The sequence below is a fragment of the Macrobrachium rosenbergii genome, chromosome 45, assembly GCF_040412425.1.
Source record: "Macrobrachium rosenbergii isolate ZJJX-2024 chromosome 45, ASM4041242v1, whole genome shotgun sequence".
NCBI lineage: Eukaryota > Metazoa > Arthropoda > Malacostraca > Decapoda > Palaemonidae > Macrobrachium > Macrobrachium rosenbergii.
The window spans coordinates 23499748-23519663 of NC_089785.1; the positions used below are offsets into that span (position 1 = coordinate 23499748).

Sequence of the window (19916 nt, forward strand, 5' to 3'; positions counted from 1 at the left end):
GTCTTTACGCAGGTAAGTTTTGAAAAGGGAGAGGGTCTTGAGGTAAAAGAGGTCTTAGTACAAGGAAAAAGTCAGCACGCAGCTCAGACCTCTGCGTTTTCACTTGCTATATTAAATGGCAACAACATTATTTGTGATCCATCCATGTCAGGTTGTGTCCCTGACATTCCTCACTGTATCGGGATTCAGGTTCTTAACTTGTATTAATTGATGTGTCTAACCTTAGGCACCACAGTCGGCCTTCTTTTGTTCTTTGGTCAAGTCACTGGTTCTGGTATACCATGTCTTCATACTCTCAGTTTCAGTCTGGTGTGTTCCTTGCCTGTCGTGAATCTCGTACCCCATACGACATTGGGGAAAAAACTATATATCAAATTATAAACATGTCAGACAATGTACAAAAAAGCATAAATAAATTTTAGCAAGCAAATCATAAATACTGTGCACAAGCATTACAAGACCAAGCAAAAATGTATTCCAACAGTGGTTGAAAATAATGTAGATTAGCAAATAAAATTCAAATGAAACACAACACACACACAATAAACAGGGTGCCTACGGCATCCAAGTTCAAAAATACTGATAGAAACAAAAAAATTTTGAACATGAGAAAATTTCAGATTTATACAGTATTTTTACTATTTCCACAAACAAACACCAGATAAAACAATAGTTACGGTTCAGCAAGACAGTACGTCTGATAATTACAGTCAAGCTGCGTGTTAAGAAACCAAACTGAACACGCAACATATTTACCCAATTCAGTATAAAGATATTTACACCACCTATGATGATGACAATCATTTTAAATATCGTGCGAATGGTTCCCAAGAACCAGGAACTGCTATGTCCTACTCGAGAAGAGTTAATTATTTGGACCAAAGTGTAATTCATATCCCGTTATAGGGTAACCCAGCAAAATAAGCTTTGTAAAACAGTAGTCTGTACCTTCACAGGATTGCATAAATATCTGCTTTCTAGAATTAACTGACGTTCTCTTGTAATTACAGGTATCCCACAGGCAAGTACTTGAAAATCTTTCGTGGCCTACTAGTAGTTTATCGCGCATAAAAAGAACGTACTTGTGCGCAAGGGACTTACAAGTAGAGGGAATATCAAAAAAAAGTGTGTAAACGCATCTTTTTAGGTATATTACAGGAAACAAAAGTAGTACATTATCTCTTCACATAAAAAAATGCATGGAAACATCTAGTGACTGCAGTGGGAAATCTTGGTTTATAAACAAACGGCGTATATTGTACAGCATCTAAATTCTCCATACGGATAACATACAGAAAGGGAATAGGAAAAATTCTAAACCTAGAAATCCATTATATAATCAGGTTCACAAAATAACAACTGTAACAGACTTCCCATCGTACGGCTTTCCTTTTATCGGAATCGAGGTTTACTCCGCTGAAATTATAATTGTATATCAATTAGAGAGCAAAATAAGGCATCGAAACAATTCGTGTCTCAAACTTAACAACTACGGTAATTTATGACATTTTGAAATATTTGGCTAGGTAGTATTTTGGTTCAACGCCATTTTGGGTTATAAAAAGTCAAACCTTTTATCCCCTGATTGTGTAGATCACAAAATCCAGACACAATTTATAAAAAATTAATCTCCATAAGAGAAATGGATTCCATAAGCCATCTGTGTTTCTCTGCATATTTAAGTTAATTCTTAGTACCTTCAAGTTATATTTATTGAGTCTGGTAAGGTTTCGTTTTACACGTCTAGCGTATAGTTTTATTTCTCCTCTTCGGGGTTCTAAATTACGTATTCCTTTTCACCTTCCGGCAACTCTTCAATTTCAAAATTATATTTCTTTACCGAAACACTCTGATTTTTGGAGTATATTTGATAGGGCTCCCCCACTATTTCGCAGGGATAGGTTCCAGAACCCACCGCGGAAATGCAAAATCAGCAAAAATTCAAAATCCCCTCTAAAAATTATTATAACTGTTTACAACTGCCAAATACCCTATACCCCTTAAACTAAAACACTTATAACTGCCTATTTTAACAGTTCACCGCCCAATTTAATACGACAAAATGCGAATTACTGATAATTTTAGAGATACGGTCCATAGAAAAATTCGCGAATTGGTGAAAGTTCCCGCGAAAAAGAGAAAGATATGTCCCACAAAAAACCACAGTAAAGTGATGCGCGAAAGAGTGGGGGTCCACTATATTAAGGCTCTTGAGAATGTAGCAACTTCAGTGCTCTAATATATTTCTCTCTTTATCCTCGCTTTAGTCCTTCAATTCAGTTTCAATTAAATCCAACATATATTCTAACATTCTAAGTCTTCGGAATGCCACAGAACGAACAAGGGGAACATAAAAAATTGTCTGCTTCAAGAAAAACAAATTGGACGTTTTGCTTTGTCATAATTTCTGTTCGTACCGGTTACTGAAAACTTTACATCGACCTTATTTTTCCCCGTTAGGAATACTGATCTCAACAGGAAAAGGGATTCAAAGGCAATTTGTATACTGTCTGTCTCCAGACACAGCTTGGCTGACTCTTCTTCGTCAGATTCTAGTTAGGCCGTTACACAAACTGGAGAGAGTACTTTCGGGAAGGAAAGCCCCATAAAAGCTCAGATTGCTAAGTTTTCAGTTTTTTTTCTTTCAAGTTTTTGGATTTTACTCCCTCTGGTCTTTACAGCCGTGGTGAAATTCATGAAGCAAATATTTTAAAGGTTTGTCAAAGAAAATGACAATAAACTGAAGAACAAAATGCAACTCGGCTTCATCTCTGGTAACTTCAGTGCCTTATCTTTGAATCTGCCATATCTGCAACTCCCTCCTTTTGGCATCTTTCATAAACTTTATGCTGAAACTTCTACTATCAGTGCCCCTAGGATGAGCATATACTGACATCAGGGTGCCAAATACCACATGCTTACTATGTCCTTTCATGATCTGAATGTTAGTTTTTCCAACATTTACTTCTAAACTTTAATTTATTTACAACTGCTAGGTATCCAAATACATCCCACTGATGTGCACTAAAAAATGCATCCTTCAATCCAAAATGTACAGTTTGTCAAGCCACTGATCAATCCTTGACTTGACTTACAGGAGACAAGCATCCCAACGGCCGGCAAACCATACGTCGCGAATAGTTAGATTTGTGATTCGTTAACTGCAAAGGTGTCGTGATATACGTCTGTTTTCCAATAACATCATTCTTGAGAAATACTATACTCCTGTGGCGGAAAAGCTTTTGCGAAAAGTGAAACACTTCTGCACAAGTAAAGAGGTCTCTCCGAATAACAGTGAAAAATCATAATGAAACTTATACTTAGAAGATATCCATTTTATTTCTTAAATAAGGAAAATTTGTGTGTAGGAGAAAAGAAATAGTTTCTTTATATAATCTGCATAAACTAAAAAACATAAACAATGTTGCATGACGTATTTTTGTCATGCAAAAACACCCACCATAACTTATTCCAGATAACAAGTACCTGTATACCTTCTCATGCTCTAATAAACGCACAAGGAAATTCTGAATTCAATTCACTACCTTGAAATACATCCGGCAGTAAATCAAACCTTACGGCAGCCCACAATACACCTGGTGATATACAATATAACAGTAAATGAAATAACAAGTAAATATAAAGCAAAATCATATTTATAAAATCATCCACGCTTCTCCACGACTGAACATCTCAAATAATATCCTAAAACATGAGGCACTGAATATAAAAAAATCTTTAAACATATCTGTGTCCCATAATTACAGACCTCTCGCTGTTATTAAAGCCCTAGTATCCACTTCTGGCAGACAAACCAACTGAAAAATCACTGTTAAAAAAGTGAAGTAATAGTACAGTACTGTTAATTTACAAGATAGGTGAGCACTCCCTTCATACCTCAAAATATTTCACTTTTGGATTCTCAGTCATAGATGTACCTGTGAAATACAACTGTTTGGAATGTCTGTGCTGTTCATAAGAATGACAATCCTCATACTTTCACTAAATCTCTCTAGTTACTCAAAATTCTAAAGCTGCTACATCCAGCCGACGGGGCATTTGTTTTGAGAACGGCCCCTCTAAAGCAACTTAACTGTCTTTTCCTATTTCGCATCACATCCTCTGAAGATATGGGTCACTCGTTTTCTTCTTCAGTGTCTGCCTGTTTGTAAATCCTGGGCGATAGAGGGCAAAGATGATAAATGGTCTAAAACAAGTCATTCATCAATGAGTTTGCTCTATTATGCTGGCAGCAGTCAAAGTAAGACAGGTTTCTCATTCTTCCCTGTCAGCGCAATGCTTTAGCCTTGTCCAGGATTCCATCCTTATGTGTGTTTGTGTGTGAGGATGACACTATGGTTTCTGCCAGTATTGACCGAGACCAGAATGCAGCTTAGGAACTGTCTAACTGTGCTCACCCTGAACAGATGTGATTCTGAAACTCATCCTTGCTTATCCATAACCTTACTGACTGGACTGATGTTCATCAAGTGCATCCCAACTGCCACGCTGACCAACGTTGACAGGGGTCTCATTCTGACAACTTGACGACTGCTGACCCTCTAAACACCAAGCCAACAAGTGCTTGTCTGTGTGTTGGTCTATTCTTTGCAACTCTCCCCTCTTTTACCATTCCTTTTACAAACTCTTAGCCATTGGGATGTTCGCGTCTCCCTGATAGCTTGGGCCGGAATTTCATGAAATGGTATCCTTGTCTTTGTGATTTATTTCTTTGGTCAATGCTACCCTCAGTTTGCCAAGAGATCTTACTGCCACTGATGTCAACCAACCTGGAATCGTCTGGGCAATCAAAGTCTTCGACATCTGTCTTCTCTAAAGATAGTGAGGTATCCTTGTCTGGAAAGTATAAGACTCATGCACTGCCTGGTCCATTTCTTCTGAAGAGCAGACCTTCTGATGGGCTCAAATGCTGAAGGATCAAATGATTCCAAACCTGATTCACCCCTAACCTCTATGTGCTAACAGTGTGTTAACTAACACAAATAGAAAATGATGTTCTTTCAACCAACGCGATACATAAAGGTATCCAATAAATTTAGTGTAATATCTCTAGAGCCAAAATACAAATACTTCACCATGGCAGTTCTCGTTACGAATTCAGTCACCACGAGTGGCAAACATCATACATAAATGGTGCTTTTGTTACCAGTGTTCCTCATACTAAACAAACATACAATAGTGATGTCAAACGGGAAAAAACGCAGGAAAGTTACATGATACTCGTCCGCTACATGTGGAAGTGAGAAAAGGTGTGAGAGCATTCACGTAAGATGGCCCTTACCCCAACGTGAAAAGTATTATTCCCATTTTAACTGCTACTTCACCCATTTCTACAGCAAGTGGGCACCTAGTTTGTCCACTCTCACCTGGCATTAAGGCTCTCCTTTAAGTACGAGGTGATTAGTTCATGTGTTTAGGATGGCTTTAATTGAAGTTACATCGCACCCATGTCATGCACATTCATATCAAACATTATCAATTTTGGCTTAGCTGAACTTCACAATGCTCGAATCAGAGGATGAATGGCTTGTATATTTTTCATACTTACTTAGTATACATCCTATTGCACCTAATTTTAAGGTCAAGCTAACTTAGGATACACCAAATGTCAAGAACATTATGCATCTATACTTCTTAGTACCAAGTTTGGGTTTCCATACAAACCTAAGACAACAAATATTGTAGGTAGGAATTCTCTCTCCCTCTTCTTCCACTTGGGAACTACAACTACCTTTTATAAAGCCCTTTCACATCAAGCACTTATCGAACCATGCTATTTACAGATTAGTATGTTTGTCCCATTCACCTCTTCAGCAACACTTCTCTCGCATGATAAACTCTGAACATATAAATAATAATAATCATAATAATAATAATAATTACAATAGATCTAAAGTAAAATATATATAGGTAACTCTAGGATCACATTAAACGAAGAGATTCTAAGAGGCTTCTACCAAAAAGTGCCGTGAACATATATCAGCTTGAAATTTTTGCATAATAATTATGAAGCAAGTAAATCCCAAACTCAAGAAATGCTTACATAAAACCCATTCATCCAAATCTGTATTCTAAACACGAAGATTTTTTACGCTACATTTTGCTAATTACTAACAAAACACAGTTTTATATATCCACCACGTTTTGTCTGGCACACACTGTGCCGAAAATATTAAACCCTTAGAGGTAATTTAAGCTACAGTACCTTCATCTGAAGTATTTTCTCGTAACTAATAAATGTTGCAACAGCAATGTAAGATATACCTTGAAGCATAGTGTGTCTCACTCCGATGAGAATTCTGTGTCCACCTGGTGCGCATCGTTCGTGTGTTTTTGAACGACAGTCAGGGCTAATACCGCTGCCCTGGTGTCTGTCATGACATCCCCAAGCAAACTGGCGGAATCGAAGGCGCTGGGGTCGTCCTCTTCGCCGTCATTTCTATTCATGACTTCGTCGTATTCCGCAGCCTCGTCAACTGGTGACGACGGCAATTCCTGCGCAAAGGATCCCGGAGCTGACTCACCATTTTCACAGGAGTTCATTGGGAATGACTGTTCTGCTTGATTTTCCACATTAGTTCCTACTGTTTGCATAAGCCTCTCGGGATACTCTGCACTATCAGCGGTGTCACAACTTCTGGCCTCTTGCGCCTCTTCCGTTCTTCCGTCCAAGTCGGAATCTTTAATGAAAAGAACAAAATGTTATGAGGAAGCGGCACAATGAATATGAAGAAAGCAGGTAGAATATAATTAACAGCATAAAAATTATATCTTACTAACTAAAAACACATATTGCATAAATTAAGTAATAGGAAACACTTCCTTCAAGTAGGAAGCTACTCTTGCTTAATATGATAGACTGCAGTAAGGAATGGGACTGTGCATTCACCTTTCACTTCTGAAAAAGAAGAGAAGTACAAGTTTTCTACAAATGAGACACATGGCTTCACCCACTACAGGTGGTCATACCAATCACCTGATTACCACCGCACTCAGTTTAATTTGTAGTCGACCATGTGACACAAAGTCAGTCCATTTGAACAGGGTTTTAAAGCACCAGTTACAAAATATATGTAATATGTAACTCATACAAAAATGTCAAAAAAAACTAACCTGAACCCTCTGAGCCTACTGTAACATCCAGCAACAGAGCGTCGTCTTCGTTCAGACTTTCGTCTGCCGAGTCTTCAGACGTCAGTATCACCTCGAGTAGCGGGGCATCGTCCCTATCTTCCATCTCACCGTCCATAGCAGACAACAGAGGTACATCGTCCTCATCTCGAACTTCTGGTAGGCTCTATGAAGAGGGAGGAAAACAGTTAAACATTTCGAGTGAACTAGATTTGCTTACATCTCCCATGATTTCTCCAAAACCTAAATAAATTTAATTAGTGAAATTGCAAGGAAAGCACACTACATTATCTAGCTGTACATTATATACATACAGGCAGTCTCCGGTTAACGGCGGGTTCGGTTAACGGTGATCCGGTTTTATGGGGCTTCTCTAGCGACGAAAATCGGCAATTTTCGGCACCGAAAATCGCAGATTTCCGCTTATCGGCGCCAATAATTGGATACTTGCGCCCGATACATACCTAACAGAGGCAATGATAACTGAAAATCGAAGCTTTTCAGAGCCGATAAGCCCCGAAAATCACTGAAAGAGCCCCAAAAATCGCTGAAAAAGCTCCAAAAATCACCGATTTTCAGTTATCATTACACCCTCAGAAACAAAACCCCACCAATAACCGGGGACTGCCTGTATATAAAAGTAATAAATAAATAATGTAGGAAAACAAAGCAAAATTACACAAATTAATAAATTCCCAACCCCAATAACGAATGCTGTTAATGTAACGAATTAACTTTTATCAATTTTCTTTTACGTACATAAGTATTAGCTGTTAAATTACATTTCCTAGACTGATTCGCTACACTTCTTACATACTGTATAAGCAAAGGAAACATCAGCTGAAAGTGCGGACGAACACAAGTCAAATATACCATACATACATGACGAGCTGAGGTATGAGGAACAGGAGTTGGTGTCAAAGCCTTCGCCTCCTCCTCAGCCTCCTTTTCGTCACTACTTCGACTACTTCTGCACCCACTGTTACCACCTGTGGGAAGAATGCATAAATCGCTCGATAACCAAAGGGACTTATCAAAGTAAATCGCTCCACTTGTCAACACAATCTTGTTGATATACAGTGCAATAAAACATTTGAAAACAAGAAATTTGGCCTGTTATAAACTAGGGTAGGTTAATTCAGGAGGTTTTTACTCATTCCATAAGCACAGAGATTAATTAAGGAGGTTTATAGGTTATTCATTCCATAAGCACAGGTACTCCAATCAACAGAGGAAATCATAATCGCGAGAAGGGAATACCGAGTGACCAAATTTCAAAGAGAGAAAAACACACCCTTATGGAAAGTAAAAATAATAAATAATAGATAAAATGGCAGCAAATGTATCCTGTTGTTTCCTATAAACATGCTGATTGTCAAGACACAAATATTCTTATAAATTCAAGGAATTTATAAGAGAGTTTATGGATCCAATTGTCATCAGCCTTAGAGATGGAAGGAGATTAACTAACGACAGTGTTACGAAGAATGAGTCTACAAATCCTAGCAAGATTGAAACTCTGCTAACTAAATGCATCTTTTCACTATTCAAAGTGTAAACTTACAAATTTTCTCAAATCTAACACTTTAACAATAAAGTGAGTTCACTGTAAAAATGCGGAGAAAAAACATAAAATCCTAGACAATAGGTAGCAAAAGAGTTTTGAAGCTCCTGACTTGGAACGAAATTTCACAATTAAATTGGTGCCTACCTTCAAAAACTCCACATCACTAATGTTTCAAAGCATAATTCATGCAACAAAATGAAGGAAGACACATTAAGAATGGGCAAAAACAGCACTAAAACGTCCAGAGAGTTATCTAAACCAATATTAGAGGTTTGTATTATCGTGTACCCAAGTTTCGACGATCTACCTGTAACAGTGAGCAAGTTTGAAGCGTGTCCAGGACCTGTGTCGTACGTATGTAGTGGTCCTGCTGCTACATGACCTCGCATAGGCACTGGTAATGGAGGACGAACGCCTTCTGGTGGAGCAGGAGGCCTTCGGCGCTGTCTTCTCCACTGCCTACTTAATCGGCGGCTTCCAAACAGACTGGAAAAAGGAAGTCTAGATAAGTCTAGATAATCTATTCATATTTCTTAATTACAACTCCATCTGCAAGTTCATCAGATTTGACAGACCAACAAACCACTTGTGAAAAAAAAGTTGTGTGTGCTAACTCTCTAGTTTTCATAAAGTTACATAGTTTCAATTCTTTTAAAATCTGATTAGCCTAAACTGAAAAAGATTGTGTAACCTATTGGTTTGAATATCAATTCCCAAGAAAACGATACGTTATTCATATTTTACTTGCAATCTCTTCCTTCCCAAGATTTTGGTACATTCACAAGGGTGCATCCACACTGCAGTAAAACCACCAAATCATTGTCATTATTCAGAATAATAATAATAATAATAATAATAATAATAATAATAATAATAATAATAATAATAATGTATACAATTGATATACAGGGAAGTCTGTTCAGATGAGATCTACTGAAGGATTACTATTTGCAAAACAGAAAATCACAAAAATAGTAGGACTCACGCTGCTGATGGGTCATTCACAGCTACAGAATAAGAGGGTGGAGGCTCCCTCTGCAAAAGGTGCTGCTCCAGACGAGATAGCGGTGCTAAGGGCGTGGATCGACGGCCGCCTCGATAACCTTGCTGTCGGTACCTTGTAAGACCTATTCGCAGAGCATACAGACGACAAGTGCAGCCAACGGCAATTACGAGTAGTAAGGAACACACCAGGCCTCCCATTGCTGCCGCAACGATCACAGAATTCTGGAAGAAGGTTAGGAAGGGTTTTCGTGAAATTCCCTGTAAAGTAAAGTTAATACTTTTCTGAGATATAAAAACGCAATAACTTCCCAACAATTGAGACCACATGCTGCACCATACAACTAAACTAGAAAAGGTTTTAGTTGTATAAACTACTACCGAATGCTAAAAAATGAAGTAAAATAATACAGCCATTTCATATACGATGGTATGAAAAAGAGGTGTACGTACATACGACGTGAAAGTTCTAAATTTAAAAGGTTGAAATTAGAATTCAAAATCTACATACCCTAAGGCAATCTTCCTCATCACTGGCATCTCCACAGTCGTCAAACTGGTCGCAACGCCATGTATCCCTGATACAGCGATGATTCGCGCACAAAAATGCGCCATGCTGTCAAATAATTTTCAATTATGTATGCGTTTACAAATATGTACGTACAGTATAATAATGTATATATAAATGACGCATACAGTATTTACAATGAAATAATCAGCAACAGATGCTAGAGGTAAGGAAATTATTCAAGTAAATTAAGAACATTAACATACGTAACAAAAACACACAAGTTATTATCGAAGTACGTATATATATGGACCCGGACCATGACTACTATCCACATTATATGCAACCTTTAAGTTTCTTAGAGATACTGTCACTAATAGTCATATACAGTTTTTAATTTTCATTAGAGAATAAATGCTTCCGGCAAGCCCACATGAGTCTGGAAATGGGACTCAGTCTTCTCATTAAAATATTTTATAACAACAGATCATCAAACACAGCTTCATTACCATATTAACTTTCACGTTATCGTCATCAGTTCATCCTGAATGCTAGATAAGGCAATGAATGAGGTCTTACCTGGGGATGACAGAGCTGAGGAGTGCAAGAGGCTTCGTCTGACCCATCAGCGCACTGAGACACCCCGTCGCAACGCTGGGCTGACGTGTAACAAACACCACCGTGCCCGCACTGAATCATGTGACGACAGTGTCCTGCTGCAAGAGATTAACAGGTTGAAACGAGTTGCAACAAATAAGATACGACTGTAGGCAAGCAATCAAGCTGATGGTATTGGCTTAAGCTACTGGGGGTCATGAAAGGGACGCTGAACTGACAAACCTACAAGACGGTGACCCTGACACTAATGAGTGACTGCAGTCATCTTTTTCCTTATATAAATGCAATTAAGCAGTCAACACTTCATCCTAAAGGAATAGGCAATGGTTTGTTCGTATTCATCCATTTAAGAATATAAAAATTATGAACAAAACACAATGGGATTCATGTTTTCAGAAACTATTCAAGGTTTTCAGAACTGTTTATTTCGGTGGCATGACACAACTCAAAGCTAAGGTCTTTTTTTCTGTCTCCTAGGAAATACTTTTACTGACAAACACATGACCATGTTATTACATCCCACCCAAAGAAAACTAAAATGTAAGTCAAACGTCAAGTGCTTTACAACTTCCACTGAGCTAACTTCAAGAGACAATGTGCACACACACACACACACACAATACCCACACAAGAAACTGACATGAATTATGTAAGTTCTCTGCATTTTTTTTTATTCCTCGTCCAGATTAGCTTAATTTTATTCCAGAGATAAAGTTGTAGCTGCCAAGAATTTTCAGCTGGAAATTTCAAAATAAAAATTTATGTGGAAAAGTTTACAAAACTTACGAACTTTCACACTTAGGGATTTCTCCCCATAATTACACCTAAAACAAAGCATCTCATTAAGATTATTGTTAACTTGTTAACTAATTAATGCATTGTTTATATTTATCGTTCTTGATCTGAAACATCTCTGGAAATTTCATTTCCTGATACTCCAAGATAACAGCTTTCTAAATATTACGGTTATTTTTTATTATTTTATTCACAAATCTGTTATATGAATCGAAATGTATAATTTTCCTGTAAAACTGGATTACCATGACCATATAACAATGGTTCTACTTACAACACAAAGTTGAGAGAATAAGTAAAAACAAAAAGTAACAAAACACACAGCTAAATCTTGCTACACATACCACAGTCCATTTCATCATTCCCATTTGGGCAGTGAAGAATCCCATCACAGCGCTGTGTTTTCGCATCGTAGCAAAATTCTGAGTTTGGCCCACAACGAGTCTGGTTAAAGCAATCTGCAAGAATGGTAAACAATTATCATCAGATTACAGCAAGTATTTTGGGGCCCTAATGCCAATATGAGTACACAATTATAGTAATGTATAGGGCAGAGCAATTTTATGGTGATAGAGTAATTTTGTATGGTATAAGTCACTGTACAAGAAAATTAATGCTCTGGGAAATAATTACATGGACAGTGAAAATTAATGGTACACACTTTTCAATAAAACCATATACAGGCAGTCCCCGGTTAATGGCGGGCTTGGTTATCGGTGATCCGGTTTTGTGGGGCTTGTCTAGCGACGAAAATCGGCCATTTTCGGTGCCGAAAATCGCCCATTTCCGCTTATCGGCACCGATAATTGGGTATTGGCACTGATACATACCTAACAGAGGCGCCGATAACTGAAAATCGGCGCTGATAAGCCCCGAAAATCGCTGAAAAAGTGCCGAAAACGCGATTTTCAGTTAGCGGCGATTTTCGGTTATCATCACACCCTCAGAAATGGAACTCCGCCAATAACCGAGGACTGCCTGTATATTGTACATCTCTTGGTTTTGGGAGTACTGTACTGTAATACCATGAAGCAGACTGGCACAAGTATAAGTCGCAGGTAAAAGGTTTGTACTTCATATATTCACGTCTGAAACATTTTAATCACTGCAGTCACAGTTCATCTTACAACACAAGCTCCTTAGGAGCTCTCAAAGAACTTAAAATGTATGTTCCTTCACAGTGGCAATAAACCAGACAACAGTTTGGCACAAGTAAAAGTCAGAACTTTGTGCTTCATATGAGCAAGTCTAAAACCTCTCAATACCGTCCTGCAATCACAATTTATCATACAACACAAAAAAATCCTGAGTTCTTACTGCAGTAAACTTCATCAGCGCGGTTCCGGCAGTCAGGGATTCCATCGCAGCGTCTCGCGCTCTTGTAGCAATCAGTGTCTTCACCGCACCACCACTCGTCAGCCTCACACCCTGTGATAAAATTCCCAGTTAGGAACCCACCTTCAGAAGGTAATATATTTGAGAAAATAATCAATGCACATGTGTAAGTTAATCTATAAATAAATACTGTATGCTGAATTTCACTCTAAACACAAAATTACCAGGAGTTTACAAACCTGTTAGCCATTCCTATTAAGCAATTAATACGTAAACAGTTGTTCAACACATCTTTAGCAAAAAACACTAATGAAAAAATAATCAGTAATTTTTAAACACAAATGTGAATAAGTCAATATGTAAATAAATAATCTAAATTTCACCCTAAAAAACAAAGAAAACAGGAGTTTACAAACCTGTTACCCAATCCTATAAAAGCAATTAACAAACAACCAAGACAAAAGTAATCTTAACACTCTGAAAACATTTTCACTGATAAAGGCACAAGACGTACGCCATTTAATATTACAGTAATGTACTATTATTGATTGGGTATTACTGGGGCTTAATAAGGAGAATACTGTAGTCGCCTTCAAAAGGAAACAACTGCTAACCTACAATTTGCTTGTCATAATGCTCTTACTTCTGAACATCATTGTTTATGACCATCTAATGCATGCAAGCACTGTCCCTAATATTGCTGTCAACATTACTGAGTACTTTAATGAAACCACTTAGCCACATTCTGAAAACTGCATAAGGTTCTCTTGAATAATCAGTTCTAAAATAAAAGGTGACAAACTCCAGCAAGATAAATGTTAAAAGAAGCTAGACAGCTAAATATGAAGAGACCAAACACAATCTTTGTCCGACACTGATAATGAAACCTACCAAAGCATCCAAGTTCATCTTCACCATTTTCACAATGCCAGCGGCCATCACAACGTTCGCTATCGGCCAATCCGGCACAACCGGCTGTGGACAGGAAGGAATTATTTCAGAGCTGCTTGTGGGCAAAAATACTACCTAAAATGTATGAGTTTTTCCGACATCTTGAAAGATTCGACCTACATATGAGTAACATAGGTGAATACTTTCCTGTATAAGGGAATCATGAGAAATAATTTATCAATGGTCTTCCTTGTTACAAAAATGCTTGCAAATTTTTCCTCATTTTTACATGCAATAACTGGTGTCAATAGCAATTGTATGCAGTAGTATCATGGAAAGGAAATCTGCCATACTTTTCTTGTGGTGCTAAAAAGTCTACATCTATATAATTTTAAAAATAAAAATTTAAAAAAAGCAAAGATGTTTGTTCTCAGCTAACTGAATTAATGATCATTCTCTTCGAACAGATCCTACTTTCATTGGATAAGAAGCTAAACCATCCCTCAACCTTTTTCCAGCCCGAGACGAACCCTACAAGAGTTCAGAGGTCTGGTTAAACAAATCATTTATAACATAACATAGCATAACAATCTTCAGAAATCATCTAAAGGCTACTTGATCTCAAACTATTTATAGTTTATCTACTTTTTTATAGTTAATCTTCTTTTTTAGTTTTTTACAAATGGTACCATCGGAATCTCGATGCTTTTTGACACTGGAACACCAAAAAGCGTGGATCTGTTAAAGAACTCTCTTCCCTTCCAAGTAAATTTTAACCAACCCTCTCAATGGTGAAATAAAACCGATCAACTAACCTTGACAATCTGCTTCATCTGAGGAATCTGGGCACTCAACTTGTCCGTTGCACTGCCACGACTTCGGAATGCAAAGCTGCGGCTCACTGCACATAAAATCTTCGGAGCTACACACCGTCAAATTGTTAGCTGATAAAGAAAGAATTATGAAGTTGATAGCTGAACAAATTTTGTCTGTATTAATGAAACAACATTAATATACACACACAATCCACTTATAATGTCTATATTATTTTACTTGTTCCCTTTAATTTATTTACTATTCGTTTCATATAGACAGCTGCTCTTCCTTGGAGGCTTATTCCACATGAATGTGGGCTCAGATACGTGTATAAAAATCATGTGATATCAGCATCCATTCTCACAGCAAAAGTATAAAATTACACAAAAATATTCACAAGTCATTTTAACAATGGTGACAGGCTGAAAATGGCTTCAGCTGTTAAAATATCAAAACAGTCTTTTAAAAAACTTTTCAATTCATATGCAGGGCAATTTTTATGTTATAACTATACACCAAGACAGGATAGTGACCTAATAGTACAGGGTGACACACAGTAATTATATATAACACTGTACACTGTTTGGAGTTGAACACTATATAAAATAATGTTAATACAGTTATCATGTTCTTGAACAAGATATGAAAACTGGAGCAATATAAAGTTAAAGAAGTTGGACAGCTAAGCAGGAAGAGACCAAAAGGGATAGATAGAAAGGCAGATTGTAAGCAGTACCCCGTACAAGCTTTCATACCCCCTAAAAGCCTTCAACTACGCTGTATTAACGTACAAAAGCGCTTACTGAATAAGAATAAAACCTTCCTGAATAAGTGACTTACTGATCTCATATTCAATGGTGAATCCAAGGTGACCTGGTTCTACATGTCTGTCAGAATAAAATTTAATGGCAACCTGAGGATTGGTAGTGATAATTGGCAGTGGGGGAGACTTTCCGCACATCTTCCTTGTACTTTTCGTTTTCTTGGCTTCGTCGTTTCCGGCCGTGATTACGATTTGCGGGGCACGATCTCCTTCCCCATTCAAGGTCTCCTGACGGTGGCGAGAGGTTTTGCTGGTGAGGAAATCGCCGAGCGTGCCGTTCAAAAATGGCCCGTGAAAGAGACTGAGCCATTTCCTCTTCAGAGTCATGGACTCCTCCTCATCTTGATCACCGTCTTGCTTGCCACTCCTAGCATGGGCACTGAGGCCGCTCGACTTCCTCTCTGCTCCTAATGGAATGTCTCTTCTCAGTCGTGGCGGTGAAGGCAGCTCAGTCTTGATCATCAGCCACTGGTGTGGGCAACACTCGTACGACCTTTTCCCACATTTAGTGTCTTCGTCGAGGTCGAATTTGCTGAAGCTGTAAATGTTAGAAAATTTATAATTGTCCTACAATTAAACGTTATCCGATCCCATAGTTTTAGGAACGAGGCAAGCTTTGAAAAACAGCAACTGAAAGTGAACTGAATAGTTAACTAAAGAGAGAGTTATATTAACCACCACTTATTCAGTCTGAAACAAAACATTTGATCAGCGCCACTGAGACTAGACACAATGCTGACATACATACTTACCTTAAAATAAGTGTGTCTCTCTTTGGGTTATGCAATATCCACGTACAAGACACCTGGGTGGGAGGGCCATGGGGAAGGAGCGGTGAGGTGATGGTGCCGCCCGTGGCGTTGAAATGGGCTGGGCCTGCCGTGCATGCTCTCTTGTTCACCAAAACACCATGAATGTCACCTTTTATCACCACACCCCATAAAACCACTGCAAATGAATGCGAGTTTATTCTAAAGCTGTAGACATGGAATTACAATTTTACTTAGCTTTAAGGTAAAGACTACCATACAGAATTCTTTAATCTAATTGTCAGTCAGAAAGAAATGGGCCATCCCTGTCATTACGAGCAAAACTATAGAAGAGAGTTTTAATCAATCATGACAATGTGAAATTACAGTATCAATTCTTATTTCAAGACCCAAAAACTGAGAACCAGTAATGCAAGACTTCTGAATGCATAATGGCCAACCAATGAAGGGAAAGTTAAAGGAAAACATTTGAAAAAAGAAGCTGGTTTACTGTTAGTCTGACATTCCTTACATATCTGTAAATAATACTATGCCTTAAACATTACAGAAACTGGTAAGAAATAAAATAACTGCTAAAAACTCATATCCTATATTGTACGTGAAGACGACTAGCTTGTTCGCTAAACTTGACAAAATGGATAGAGAATGATGTCAAGCCTCGTCATCTTGACTTTCATGAAAGAAATGACTGGTAACATGGGTTGAATTTTTTACTGTTCTCTTGACACTAGATGTTTAGCAACCTATCTAACAGAAAATCTGATTTGCGTCTACACGCCTAACATAAATATCATAAAATGTAAGGCAACTGTGCAAAACTTGCACCCTCTCTCCTTTTTCACCTGACATTTTTTTATTATGTATTGACATGTCAGTATGTTAATATTAGATTAAATGACATTATGACTCACCTATACTGCCATTCTCCTCTTATAAAAATAAACTGTAAGGATTCCCCAGTAGCTAAAGCTCTCTCTCTCTCTCTCTCTCGCTCTCTTTAATGTGTGTATTTCTTACTTTGTAAATTCTTACTGTACAAGGAACAAGCGAATGGCAACGACCTTTTGTTGTCAGACTGGGCTGGCCCTGTGCCAGAATGAGCTGTTGCTACTCTGAGCAGCCCAAAAAACTAGTGACCCACATGAGAAGAATGGCTGGTTTAGATTAATCCAGTTTGTGCCAGAAATACCCCTTACCCTTTCAAGTTGTTAAGGGAATAAGGCCTAGTGTGGTTCTAATCTTCGTTTAGTTCCATATTTCTGAACAATTATAAAACGTTTTGGTAAACAATGTTGTTTATCTGAAACACTAGAGTTTAATTCTAATACAAACAGGAAGTTTCTTCAAAAGCCACCAGCTATCTTACCTGTTTTTAGAAAGAAGCCAAAATGAAGCAGGACATTCATGGTAACTGCTATAACACATTAATATGCAGCAGTCCTGAAGCTCTCTCTCCCATTCTGCTCAAAATAACCTGCGAACATTTCGTGATACTTCAGTATTATTACAAATGAAAACGTGATATTCTCAACACAATTTCAGAAGCATTTTGTAGCAAGCAATCCACTTTTACACACTTCATTTCTACTTGAGAAAATAGAGTATTCAGAAAATGAATTTTTTATTGCAAAGGATACAAACTTTCTTTATTAAAGCTTTTTACTCTGGAATCTAAATAACATCCCCATCCAAAATTTCAAGGGCAAGGTTTACTCTCTGATTCCACAGGGGTAAGGAATGACCTTCAAGGGAGCTCACAGAGAGCACGCATTATTCTTTTCTGTTAACATACCCTTAACTACTCATACCTAGGGCATTGCCAAGCTCTATATCATGGCATTCACAGTCTTGGGTTTAAATTCAACTTTTAACTGGACCATGCTATCCTAACTCACTGCTTTTAACTTTAAACTTCAAAAAAGAACAACAAATTGGAGAGCAAATAGAGGCACAAACAATAACGGAATGTCATGCCCCCTCTTCAGTGTGGGGACATTGGGCTTTAATTTCTCCACACTGATGAGGAGGCATGATGCTCCGAAACAGGGTATTAACCCGGTATTAACCCGGTATGTATCCACCTTCTCCGAGATGCTGGTACTAAACATGGAGGAACTTTCTTGGGACGCCGTGTTTAGTATGAGCCTCGGGAATCAAAGTATTATAAACACCCATTTCTATATTGTGTGGTCGACAAATTACATTAATAAACAATTTCTTCATGCAGCCGTCTACTTTACTTAGCATGAGTTTACCCTGGACTTTGACAAAGGTGGATAGATACCAGGTTAATACTCAGAAACAGTATATGCTCCCAAAAATATCTGTTCTCCAATTTGTGGTTTTTTTCAAGTTTAGAAGATTAATACTGATCTATTATCAACTTTTAATTTTACTGTTTACTGTTTATTCCTTCATTTTCCCGGGCAGCAAACCCAACTCATTTACATAATAATGCAAACACTTACTTTAACAAAATGGAATGCTAATTAATCATTAGCATTCCATTTTTTTTAGTATATCCTATATTTGTAATTAATCATCAGCATTCTATTTTGATATATCAGGCTATATATTGTTTGTAATTAATCCTTAACACTCAATTTTCTTTTTATCTATTTAACTACGTTCTTTTTTACCTCGTGGGGGGAGGGGGGGATTCTCCTATATTCTATATGAACAATAATAACAAGAAATGGGAAAAATATATAGGCTTCTTGCTCTTGGCAAAAAAACCATCTAGGACGTTCAATCCGCCTGATAAACCTAATAAATTAATAATAATAAACCCAAAATAACGACGGGCCAACGTAATGATAAACCACAGTAAGATAACGGGACTACGCTTCAGTGGGCACGTCGAGGTAAATATGGCCCACTTTCCCTGGCCTAAATCTGGGCACGAAATCACTACAGATACAGAATAATACTCTACGCGACCTATCCTGACCACTGACCCCACGACCTGACCTAAGAGACCGCATGACCCAGGGCACTCGAGTAATTGTCAAATTTTCGAGGTCACACCAAAACCCGACGATGACCCGACTTATTTAGGCGACAAAATGGAATATATCCTCGTTTATATATAGATTAACCTTCATGTCGCATGTTTCATCACTCTATTTCATTTTGGGGAGGAAGATTGGCCGCTAAATTTGGTCTAAATAAGGAAATTTCACGAGATAAATCACCTAAAGTCACTCCCACCGCATCAACTGCGCAATGTAAACAAATATCAGATTAGGGGAATTATTCAGCGGCGTAGAATTAGGGAATTTTCTGTGATGTTTCGCGGCGTTTTCTTGGTCTAATGTCACCAAAACTATCTAAATTTCAATTTATTATCGTTATATATATTATTTAAATCTTTAAAATGAAATAAAATGTCCGTATAATTACTAAAATCGTAAATAACCACTGAAAGACACGTTCTCGGATTCGCTTGGCGAGTCAGGTGGAAGTTTGGTGCCATATGTTTTCCTTTGAAATGTCAAAGTCACAAGGAAGTGTTCGATTCACGGTGCAAGTTTTGAAGGCTTTGTATGTTTATTAATATACTGTAGCATATATAAAAGTATAGGAAATATATTGATTTTGTATACGCCTGATAACTAATTTAGTAATACTGAAATGTAT

At 37.7% G+C, this 19916-nt stretch overlaps 1 protein-coding gene across 1 annotated transcript; it reads right to left on the bottom strand.

Annotated features, from left to right (window-relative positions):
- Positions 1-1130: 1130 nt before the first annotated feature.
- LOC136829784 (uncharacterized) lies at positions 1131-19535 on the bottom strand. Its single transcript, XM_067088686.1, has 15 exons — positions 19472-19535; positions 17644-17751; positions 16260-16455; positions 15525-16045; positions 14684-14812; positions 13869-13952; positions 12960-13070; positions 11987-12100; positions 10809-10945; positions 10233-10337; positions 9705-9946; positions 9027-9205; positions 8035-8141; positions 7135-7318; positions 1131-6701 (listed from the first exon to the last, which is right to left on the bottom strand). The coding sequence occupies exons 2-15, from the start codon at positions 17681-17683 to the stop codon at positions 6304-6306; spliced, it is 2547 nt and encodes an 848-aa protein (XP_066944787.1). The 5' UTR covers positions 17684-17751; positions 19472-19535; the 3' UTR covers positions 1131-6303.
- Positions 19536-19916: the final 381 nt, after the last annotated feature.

Excerpts from the sequence above, each read along its gene's own strand:
- LOC136829784 (XM_067088686.1), bottom strand. The coding sequence starts at position 17,683 with ATGAATGTCCTGCTTCATTTTGGCTTCTTTCTAAAAACAG. Across the intron at positions 16,456-17,643 it reads TGGCTTCTTTCTAAAAACAG|TGGTTTTATGGGGTGTGGTG; the intron begins GTAAGATAGCTG and ends ATTCATTTGCAG. Across the intron at positions 7,319-8,034 it reads CTCATACCTCAGCTCGTCAT|AGCCTACCAGAAGTTCGAGA; the intron begins GTATGTATGGTA and ends CCCTCTTCATAG.